This window comes from Sinocyclocheilus grahami, unplaced genomic scaffold (genome assembly GCF_001515645.1).
Source record: "Sinocyclocheilus grahami isolate Dianchi unplaced genomic scaffold, SAMN03320097.WGS_v1.1 scaffold442.1, whole genome shotgun sequence".
Taxonomy (NCBI): domain Eukaryota; kingdom Metazoa; phylum Chordata; class Actinopteri; order Cypriniformes; family Cyprinidae; genus Sinocyclocheilus; species Sinocyclocheilus grahami.
In genome coordinates this window covers 1,755,406-1,767,377 of record NW_015505621.1, presented here as the reverse complement: position 1 = coordinate 1,767,377, position 11,972 = coordinate 1,755,406, and the positions used below count along the sequence as shown (strand labels likewise).

The following is an 11,972-nucleotide window of genomic DNA, read 5'->3' as shown; positions in this document are numbered from 1 at the left end:
TATATTACTGGTTTTAGTTTTAACTAACTATAATAACCTTGATGCTGATATGGAGCTCAAGAAACATTTTTATCAGGATTCTTTTATGAATAGAAAGATTTGAAAGAACAGCATTAAATGCAAATCTTTTGTGACATTATAAGTGTCTTTACTGTCACTTTTGATCAATTTAATGCATTCTTGCTGTATGAAAGTATTAATTTGTCAAAAAAACAACAACTTTTGAATGCTGTAGAAATAGTTCACACAAAAAGCTAACTTTTATTTAATCTTTTATTAGGAAAGTCATACTGGTTTTGAACACTATAAAGGAGACTATCCCAGTACAATAATGAATAAAATAATTTTGTTCCTGTCAACACGGTTTCTCATTCATTAGCCAGACTCTGAGCTTGTTTGTTTGTTCTTTTGTCCACAGATGTGGGAGAAGGCCATCGAGATGGCAAAACAACTTGTTAAACTTCATGAAAACCAAATGTTTGATTTCATAGAGCTCAGCCAACTGCTGGTAAGACAGACGTGTCAGAATTCCCTATTGTTTCTTTGTTAATGTGATCTGAAGGTAACGCCGCAGACAAACCTCCCCTGAGTTTCTGCGAGAGCAGTAGACGCTCTGTGATGTACAAACATTTTAGTGAGACAAACCTTCAGCTCGTCTCGTTTCACACGCTTCATATTTATTCATATTTTGGGCTGGTAACTCATAACCCTGTCTGCTGGGTAGCAGCCGTCACTCTGCACAGGAAATAAAAATGGCAATTTGCAAGCAAGAGGAGGAAGGAAACTCTGGTGTGATAACAGCTACTGTAGCAGTTACACACTCTGCTCTCAGTTCTGCCCTTGGCTCTGTGAAGTTCTCACTTTGCAGCTGCCTTCAATTAAGTCGGAGAACTTTGCTGTTGATGCCGATGAATTGGGTGGACAACTGCTTTCAGCTTTTCCTTGTCCTGTGGTTCATAAAATGTACAAGTTATTTTCCTTATTTATTCTCTGATTTGAAATTGTATAGCAAAAAAGGAATGTACAGAAAACCGCCATAACTTAAAGGGATAGTTCACCCAAAAATGGAAGATCTGTCATTTAATAACCCTCATGTTGCTCAAAATGTTGATTCTTCTGCAGAAAACAGAAGATATTTTGAAGATAGTTGCTAACCAAACAGTTTCTGTTCCCATTGACTTTCATTATATTTTTCCTCCATACAGTCTTCAATCAATCATTAATTCAATCATTAAAGACAGTAAAGACATTTATAATGTTACAAAAGATTCTAATTCAAATCAATGCTTTCTATTCATCAAATAATCCCGAAAAGTCAAATGTGTCACGGTTTCCACATAAATATGAAGCAGAACAAAAATGTTTTCAACACTGATAATAATAAAAACCATTATTAATGATTGAGCACCAATAATAACCGATCAAAACAGATCAGCAAATCAGCATATTATTATGATTTCTGAAGGATCATATGACACTGAAGACTGGAGTAATGATGCTGAAAATTCAGCTTTGATCACAGGAATAAATTACATTTTAAAATATATTTAAACAGAAAACAGTTATTGTAATTTGAAATAATATTTCACCGTATTACTGTTTTTATTGTATTTTTTAATAAATAAATGCAGCCTTGGTGAGCAGAAGAGACTTTTTTCAAATCTTAATGTTTCCAAATTTTTGATTGGTAGTGTATATATATATTTCAGCTTCATTTCAATTAGTGAATTAGTGAGTGAATCAAACCCTGAAAACTCTCCGACGTAACTCTTACTTGTTCACACACATATTGAAACCGATTTGAGAGCTGCAGTGAAGGAATTACAATAGTGCCACATCTGTGAGGTCAAAGTCAGAGAGCCACATTTACACAAAAGGGTTCTAGGGACTTAAAGGATAATCATCTCCACTTATGACAAAATTACAGGCTGTTGTGTGACCTAGAAATTGGCCGAAATGATTCACAGAATCTCAAGAACATTCAGAATTATTGCCATTAATTACATTTCTTCAGGATTGTCATAATTAAAAAGTGTTACATGGCATCAGAAGCATTATTTTTTAGGGTTGTAAGAACAATTTCGACAATTTGAAATTTTTTTAATGTCTGCTGAGACCTTGATTATTATTAACCTCTTAAAATAAGCTACTAAAAGGATCAGGATGGTTGGTCTTTCCAAGTGAAGAACCAAAGGTTAAGTGCTTTGATCAAAGGCTTTATGGGGGCAGATAACAGTAATTGAAGTTGACTTAAGCTTTTGTGTTAGCAGGATTACGTGCAATAGGGGTCAAACTAGTTATGCATTTGTCAATTAATTAACTAACAGAAATGGATGAAAATTGGCAATAATGGTGGATATTTTGACTTGAAGCTGTCAAATGACTTCATAGGAATTGCAATGCGGTTCACAAGCATGATGAACTCATTCACCTACATTGCATGGATAAGAGCGTCGTGAACACATACATAAACCTCTCATTTTATGTCGTAGGGGTTTGAAATGACATGAGGGTGAGCAAATGATGACAGTGTTTTTGTTTTTGGCTGAACTACTCCTTTTATGCTTGACTTTTAAATGCCTCAACTGCAAAGTCAAATGTAAAAACAGCAGTTGTTTTTGTACACAGAAACAGCAGGCGCAGTATTATGAGAACATCATGCACGCAATGAGACCCCAGCCGGAATATTTCGCAGTGGGATACTATGGACAAGGTTTCCCATCCTTCCTTAGGGTGAGTGAATTTTGCATTTTTAAAAAAAAATGACTTTAATTAAACCGGAATGAGGGATACAATTTTCAAACCATAATTTGGAGAGTGGTTCCTCCATTTGGTGCACAAATGTCTAATTTTCTGTTGTTTATGCAGTGTGAAACCTGAAAACTGTGGATTAAATGGTGACACAAACATGCTGGCAGGGTCGGCTCGATGTTGGGCATTTCAACATCAAGCATTGCCAATGGAAAACAGATATTTTGATTACAGCTCTCCCCAAAGAGCTCTCTGAGTAATTGGGTTTTAACAAGAAAATAATACTTTTGTTTTCACAGTCGGGTTTGGAAAGCCTGGTGCTACACTTTTACAGATACAAGAGCCCCTTAGATGTCTAAAAAAATGAAAGGCTTTCTTCAATCATTATTGGTTGTGCATGCATATCAAGCCATGGATATCACTCGAGTAGAGGAAGAAGCCAGCATGTTTATAGATGGAAGTTGCAGGAGAACATGTGGTCATTCATACGGGTATTTATCAGTTTTTTTCTCGACATACTCTGCCTGTTCCAAACAGAACAAAATGTTCATTTACCGTGGTAAAGAGTATGAGTGGCTGGAGGACTTCAGCTTGAAGCTCTTGAAGTCTCAGTTTCCCAATGCAGTGAAGATGACCAGCACATCGCCCCCTGGTGACAACATCTGTAACTCACCTGGTCAACGTATCCTTGACTCTTAGCCCTGCAAAATACTGACATTGTAGGCCAAATTGTATCAAATATTTAGATTTCTTTTTATGTGAAATTAGTTTTATTCTTTTTGTAATTTATTTATTAAAAACATTTACTATTATACACTAATGTTCAACAGTTTTCTGGTCAGTATTTAAAAAAAAAAGAGAAATTAATGTTTTTATTCAGAAAGGATGTATTAAATTGATCAAAAGTGACAGTAAATACTTTTATCATAAAATAATATCATGCTGTTCTTTTTGAACTTTCTATTCATCAAAGAGTCTTGAAAAAATGTATCACATTCAGCATATTTTTCTACAAAAATATGGAGCAGCACAACTGTTTTCTACATAGATAATGTTTCTTGAGCAGCAAATCAGCATATTAGAATGATTTCTGAAGGATCGTGTGACACTGAAGACTGGAGTAATGATGCTGGAAATTCAGCTTTGATCACAGGAATAAATTACATTTTGAGGTATATTAAAACAGAAAAAAGCTTTTTAAATTTTTGTTATATTTAGTAATATTACTGTTTTTACTATACTTTGATCAAATAAATGCAGCCTTGTTGAGCACGAGACTAATTTAAATGTTACTGTATATTTACATATATACATATTTAGATTTGTGATGGATAGAATGTAAAGGTTGTATAACTTGATTGTATAAAATATGGCGGTAAAGATTGTATAAATTTGAAAGTATTTAAATACTTGAGACACCTTTAAAGTGTCTGAATGTCATTGCATTGGATTAAAAATATCAAGTGGCCTTTATTTTAAAAGATAATCGCACTTTAAAACAAAACACAGAAACGGCAGATTTCACAGAAATGTTTAGTTGCTACTTGCCTTTGTTTTGTTATAAAACGTATCGTTCCGGTCCTTGATTCTGATTGGTTGTGCCTCGTTCGAAGCTGTTGTAAATTGCTCTACAATCATACACATTTTGTTTACATTTGTGTGTTACTCGGCAACCACTTTGTTGGACCCACAACCATTTCTGAGGAACTACATTGTTTGGTGGAAGAATACTGTTTTGATTAATATCATTACAATTCATTTGCTATGTTTTATTCTGTGAAACCTTACTACGTATATGGAATAACCGTTTTATAAAAGCAGTAAGCCCCGTGAAGCCGTGGTTTACAGTGAATTTATAACAGCTAAGGGGGTCACTCCGCGTCGCGTCGTGCCTAACAACGCCCCTTAGCTGTTATAAATTCACTGTAAACCACGGCTTCTTGGGGCTTATTGCTTTATTATATAATGCAGTAACAGCTGTTACTCTTTTATAACTACTGTACATTTAAAATCACCTTTTCTGCAAACCGTTTCAAGATCTAGAGATCCAAAATGATGCAGTGAAGTTTTTACATCCAGTACTCATTAAAATGCTTGCTTTGACCTACTGACCCCAAACGTGTGAATGGTAGTATCTGTGCTTCAAATGACACAAGTACAGTGTCCGAATGCTTTTTGGGGCCAAATGACAGGAATGTGAAGAGTTTTCTACCCTTAATCAATTCTCCGAAGATATTCAGTGTTTTACGGTGAAGCCTGTCTTAAACTTATCTTCACAGTTCAAGGACAAGGAACTTCCTGAACAAATCCTCAAGTATGAATTCACACACTTGTCACCATTAAAATCTCTTATAAATAATGCTGTTGTAGATCTTCTGTTGTTTTCTCAGTTATTACAGGACGAACGAGGTGGAAAAGTTCCAATATTCAAGACCATTCAGGAAAGGAGAAAAAGATCCTGACAATGAGTTTGCTGTGAGTTATGATTTATATTGTTGGTGTTATCGCATACAGGCATGAAAACATTGAACAGATATTGAAGTGCGGCGGGTGACCGATAAGGCAGATGAGGATAATTAGGGTGCGTGAAAAAGCGGATTTCAGATTAAACTTGGCTGATATTTTTCTTATAACATTGTTGACATTATATACACATTTTAGCACGTCTCAGCCGAAACTGTTGAGCGAGCTTCAGTTTGAAGTGTCAGACTCAAACCCGCACGCAAGTGAATGGGTGATGGTTTTCATCAATATTGTTTGTGACCGGCAAAGGAAATGAATGCAGAGATCCCAGTCATGACAAACCTGAAATCTGCATCTGAAAAAGTGATTATTTCCAAATTTTAAAGAAATAATTCAAAAGCATCAGTGTTATTTGCTTTCAAACTGTAAAAAATAAAACAAAGTCTTATGCATATTGTTAATGTGGACAAATGGTGATTTTTATGGCAAAGCTCCAATAAGGATGAATAAATAAGTAAACGTACAAGCAAACAAACAAATAAATACATAAACTCTTTATATTTCTAGTTTCTGCTCAGTGTTAAGATACTTAATTGCACAAAAAAAAAAAACATTTTAAATGCAGTCTTTGATAAATTTTTCCAAATCCGATACTCCCACAAAAGCATGGAAATTCTTTGATCATGAGATGTATGAAACTTTCTTAATAATACAAAATAAAATATTAATCATTATCACCATACTTGAGAATTTCATGATATCGGACCCCATTGTGCCCTTGATCAAAGAATGGGAATACCAACCATTAATATCCTTTTGGTCATGGTCCTTTCAGAGGTTTCTAAGTATTTAAGAGGTAAATAACCAAGGGCAAAGCAATCATTTAAAATGTTCAGTTTGTCACCTCCTGATGATAATAATGAATTCAATACCTAATAACTATTTTAAAAGAAAGTGGATGCTCGCTAACACTTAAGAATTGCCAATAAAATGTAATGTTGTTGTGATTCTGTGAACCATTTCACTAGCTTCACAAGATCCTGTAATTCATCCCTATATAATTATTCATAAATGGAGATGATTAACCTTCAGATCTTGGAACCCCTCTGTGTAAATGTGACTCTCTGTCTTTGACCTCACAGACTATGTGGATCGAAAGGAGCACCTATATTACGGCGTACCGCTTCCCAGGAATCCTCAAGTGGTTTGAAGTGAAATCCATGTCTGTGGTGAGTTACTAAAACTGTCTTTTTTTTTCTTCAAATGTGTCTATGAACAAAAATACTGATTTTAAAGACAACATGATATCAAAATGAATCCTATTCACTTCACAAAAGTACCTTATTTTGCTAATTTCATCATTGCATGTTACTGTCTTTGTAATCATTCGTCAAATTGTAATGACTTTTTCTGCCTCTGCAATAATATTTCTGCTGATGAAATGATATTCCAGTCTCTAGATATGCTCTTTTATGTCTTTCTCATAAGTGTACACTTTTAAAAGTTTGCTGTCTTTTTTTCTTGTAATTACTATAATGTATAATCGTCTTCTTAAATTCATATTAAACCTCTTAAATCTATTTAAAAAAATAATAATTTTTCAAAGTTTTTAAATTCCTTGTTTTATTGTTGTGATTATTGTTTTTATTTTATTTTATGTAAGGCACTTTGAATTACCATTGTGTATGAAATGTGCTATACAAATAAAAAAAATAAATAATTTTCAAAGTTTTTAAATTCCTTGTTTTATTGTTGTGATTATTGTTTTTATTTTATTTTATGTAAGGCACTTTGAATTACCATTGTGTATGAAATGTGCTATACAAATAAACTTGCCTTGCCTTGCCTAACTGAAGAAAGTTAGTATTCATCCAGCATTTGACATCTTCTAGACATTCAAAGAGTGATTTAACACATGTATCATCTCCAGACTTTATAGGCAAATACATCTGGGTGTCGCTAGCATAAAAGTGGTATGAGATACTATATTTATTAAAAATAGTACCAAGAGGAAGCATATATAATGAAAATAACACTGGTCCCAAAATAGAACCTTGAGGGATCCCATAAGTAATAGAAACTACTGATGACGAAAAGTTTCCAGTTTTAACATAAAAGGATTTATTTTGAAGATAAGAGGCAAACCGACTTAGGCAGTTCCTTGGATGCCCAAATGATACTTTAAACATTCAATTAGGATAGTATGGTCAATTGTATTAAATGCTGAGCTAAGATCCAGCAGAACTAAGGCAACATTGCTAGCAGAATCAGTTTTTAATAAAAGGGCATTAGCTACTCTAACGAGCTGATTCAAATGTTTTCTAAAATTTTAGACAAGAATAGATATTGGCTGAAAATTATTTAGATTTGCAGGATCTAGACCAGGCTTTTTAAGAAGGGGCTGGACAACCGGATGCTTAAGGCATAAAGGAACACAACCATTTGTCAGACTGCAATTTATAATAGAAAGAATGCTTTGTCCAATAGTATCTATAAACTTGACAAACAGTTTGGGGGGAAGAACATCACTTGATGAGGAAGTAGCTTTTAAATGTGCAAAATTATAAATGTTTTACTGTTACTTTTGATCAGTTAATGTACCTTTGCTTAATAAAACTATTAATTTCTTTAAAAAAAACAGGTAGTCTACAATCAGATTTTATAATCATAATCAGTCTAATGTTGTCAATCATTTGTAGGAAGAGATCAGCCCTTTGGACAACGCCATAGAAACCATGGAGCTGGCCAATGAGAAGCTGAGTAATCTGGTGCAGCAGCAGGCGTGTGACCGCTCTCTTCCTGTGCACCCCCTCTCCATGATGCTCAATGGAATCGTGGACCCGGCTGTCATGGGTGGCTTTTCCAACTATGAGAAGGTTAGTCTTTCTCCTCTTCTGCTGCTTCTATTAATTTTTAACCAAAATATATCAAGCCCAAATCAAGCTATCCACCTGATAATACTGGCTGAATCAGTCAGATGTGCTCCACAGTTGCTCTGTACCTTTTCTCCAGGTCAGATATGAAAAATGTATGTGCCTCGAGGCTTTAGGTCTGCTGGAGCATCGGCTGATATTAATTGAAATTTTTGTTTCGTCCCTCAGGCGTTTTTCACAGAGGCCTACATGAAGAAGAACCCCGACCACCTGGAACGCATTGAAGTCTTAAAACACCTGATCGCATTGCAGGTGACACTTCTGCAGATCTGTATTGTGTTTAAAGCTTTACACAATACCGTATATACACAGAGGTGTGGGAGATAGCACTAAAATGTTATACTATGGGAGCTGTGTGTATCAAAATAGATTAGTGAAAAATGGCTTATACACTATTGTTTAAATGTTTGTGGTCAGTAAGATTTTTTAAATGTTTGAAACAAGTCTCTTATGCTCACCATATTTCATAACAAATACAGTAAAATCAGTAATATTGTGAAATATTATTGCAGCTTGAAACATGTTTTTTTTATATATATTGTAAAGTGTAATTTATTCCTGTGATGTGAAGCTGAATTTTCAGCATCACTACTCCAGTCTTCAGTGTTCGATTCTTTAGAAATCATTCTAATATGCTGATATGCTGCTGATATGTTTTGTCTACTGTAAAAGCAGCAAAGTCTTAAATTCAATTGAGTGTTAAATTTTTAATTTTCAAAATGTTTTAATGTCTGTTTCCTCTCAGATCCCGCTGCTTGATGAAGGGATCCGGATCCATGGAGAGAAATCCACGGAGCAGCTCAAGCCCCTTCACAACAGACTTGTCACCTGCTTCCAGGACCTGCGTGCTAAAGTGGAGAAACTCTACGGTGTCATTACTCTAGTGAGTCTGACGGATTCGACTCTAAAGAAGGGATTGTGACAGACTGAGGGTTTGCAGTTTCTGGGAGGAAATGTTTCAGATCTGAGGAAGTGATTCATATGAAATATTGTCTAACAATTTCTTTGAAGGAGTTTTGAAATCAGCTAAGACAACACAAGGTTCAGTTTCGTGAGACTGTAGACTGCATGAGGGAGGACAAATCTGCTTTGTCTGTGTGTGTCAGGTTTTTGCTATATTTGCAGGTTTTTTTGGTCCCCACAAACGTAATAAAACCTACACTTTTTAGTCTCTTTGATTAAGTTTGGTCCCCCAAAGGAAAAATATCTAATGTTTGTCATTGTTTTGATGTTAAAATACTTTCTCCCATCCCAGGTTATATGCAGAGACAGCTACAAGCAGTTCTTATTAGATGGCACACAACACATCCCTTAATTTTTGCCTAAAATGCAAGCATGAATTCAGATCTGCTTTGTCTGTGTGTGTCAGGTTTTTGCTATATTTGCAGGTTTTTTTTGGTCCCCACAAACGTAATAAAACCTACACTTTTTAGTCTCTTTGATTAAGTTTGGTCCCCCAAAGGAAAAATATCTAATGTTTGTCATTGTTTTGATGTTAAAATACTTTCTCCCATCCCAGGTTATATGCAGAGACAGCTACAAGCAGTTCTTATTAGATGGCACACAACACATCCCTTAATTTTTGCCTAAAATGCAAGCATGAATTCATATTAAAATCAGACTTGTTGTGCAGAAGCATGCTACAGTATGCCTTACTTGGAAATTTTTACTCTAAGTAAAAAAATCCCACATACTTACACTACAGTTAAAAAGTTTAAAGTTAAGATTTTTACATTTTTCTAAAATATTTTCTTATGCTCACTTCGTTAACTCATTGACTCATGACTTCATTTATGTAATTAAAAATCTAATAAAAACAGTAATATTGTGCAATATTATTACAGTTTAATATAACTGTCTTCCATTGTAATGTATTTTAAAATGCAATTTATTCCTGTGATGCAAAGCTGAATTTTCAGCAGCCAGTCTTAAGTGTCACATGATCCTTCAGAAATCATTCTAAAATGCTGATTTGCTACTTAAGTAAACATTTCCTATTATCATCAGTGTTCTGCTTAATATTTTGATAAAACGGTGATACATTTTTCCCCCCCGGGTTTCTTTAATGAATAGAACGTTTTAAAAAAAAAGCATTTATTTGAAACAGAAATATTTAGTAACATTAAAAATGTTTCTTTGTTAATTTTTTTTAAATATCTTTAGACCAGTTTAATGCATCCTTGCTTAATAAACATTCTATTGTATTGCATTGCATTCTATTCTATTCTATTTCTAAATACTGGCAAATTCACATTTATGAATGCTGAAAGTTCAAAGATAGATTTTAGGTTCGAGTTGATTTACACTATAAGTCAGTGAGATCCACGCCAGGCCCATGATATATATATGTATATATATAAAGTGTTTGTGCTTGTGTATTTCCAGCCCTGCTCTCTGACAGAGAAGAAGAAGAGTCGCGTGGGGTCGGTGGTGATGCCGTACATCATGTCCTCCACGCTCAGAAGGATGTCCACCATCTCAAACGCCTCCTCTGGACACTCCAGTGGCTCGGGCTCCTCTGACGGAAACTCCTCCAGACCTGCTTTCCAGGAGTGAGTATTTACTGTATCCTGTTTTCTCATTTCTAGAAATAAACTCTCTCATTTTCAGCACTGCAGTGAAGGCTAATTTGCTGCAGTACAGAGTTCCCGTGGTCATGGAAAGGTCACGGAATGATTCAGTTTCCCATGTAATTAAGCTTTCTGCTAGTGGACAAACATGACATTAATCCGTTTAACCTCTGTGTTTAATTGGCTCTTGTAGATGCTGGATAAGTGGATTCTTGTTAAACAAGTCTTTAATTACCATTAACTGGTCAGAACACTTGCCTTTTAGGTTTTTTGCTGCAAAGTTATTATTGTGATTGAATGATGCCTAGTGGGAAAAACATGGAAAGTGCAGTTTCCATTTTTCTTCCCGTCTCGCCTTGCTTCGTTTGACGTCATCCTAGTATGTGCTTTGATTACTAAGAAAATGTTCTTGGTATTTAATTCTTAATTATAATTCAAAGTAAGTGGAAATTAGGTATTTTGATTAGTAAGTACATTTTATTTATAGAGCACATTCAAATTCAGCTTACACTGACCAAAGTGCTGTACAAAAATAATCATATAATACAGTTTACAGTACTGATACTGATTACTGCCTTATATATGTTACAATTAAATATGTTTATAACAACATACTATAATTATATATATGTATGTATGTATATACAGTATATATATATACAGTATCTCACAGAAGTGAGTACACCACTCACATTTTTGTAACTATTTTATTATATCTTTTCATGTGACAACACTGAAGAAATGACACTTTGCTACAATGTAAAGTAGTGAGTGTACAGCTTGTATAACAGTGTAAATTTGCTGTCCCCTCAAAATAACTCAACACACAGCCATTAATGTCTAAACCGCTGGCCACAAAAGTGAGTACACCCCTAAGTAAAAATGTCCAAATTGGGCCCAATTAGCCATTTTCTCTCCCCGGTGTCTTGTGACTCATTCGTGTTACAAGGTCTCAGGTGTGAATGGGGAGCAGGTGTGTTAAATTTGGTGTTATCGCTCTCACTCTCTCATACTGGTCACTGGAAGTTCAACATGGCACCTCATGGCAAATAACTCTGAGGATCTGGAAAAAAGAATTGTTGCTCTACATAAAGATGGTGTAGGCTATAAGAAGATTGCCAAGACCCTGAAACTGAGCTGCAGCACAGTGGCCAAGACCATACAGCGGTTTAACAGGACAGGTTCCACTCAGAACAGGCCTCGCCATGGTCGACCAAAAAAGTTGAGTGCACGTGCTCAGCATCATATCCAGAGG

The 11,972-nt window shown here is 35.0% G+C and overlaps 1 protein-coding gene across 1 annotated transcript in view; it reads left to right on the top strand.

The window, feature by feature from the left end:
- Positions 1-11,972, top strand: part of LOC107552157 (dedicator of cytokinesis protein 5-like) — a 61,028-nt gene that overhangs the window by 41,497 nt on the left and 7,559 nt on the right. Inside the window, exons 37-46 of the mRNA XM_016233986.1 lie at positions 419-508; positions 2,629-2,733; positions 3,289-3,433; positions 4,984-5,065; positions 5,142-5,226; positions 6,357-6,443; positions 7,914-8,090; positions 8,316-8,399; positions 8,893-9,030; positions 10,533-10,699. Coding sequence (XP_016089472.1) covers positions 419-508; positions 2,629-2,733; positions 3,289-3,433; positions 4,984-5,065; positions 5,142-5,226; positions 6,357-6,443; positions 7,914-8,090; positions 8,316-8,399; positions 8,893-9,030; positions 10,533-10,699 — 1,160 coding nt within the window. The remainder of the gene's footprint in view (positions 1-418; positions 509-2,628; positions 2,734-3,288; positions 3,434-4,983; positions 5,066-5,141; positions 5,227-6,356; positions 6,444-7,913; positions 8,091-8,315; positions 8,400-8,892; positions 9,031-10,532; positions 10,700-11,972) is intronic.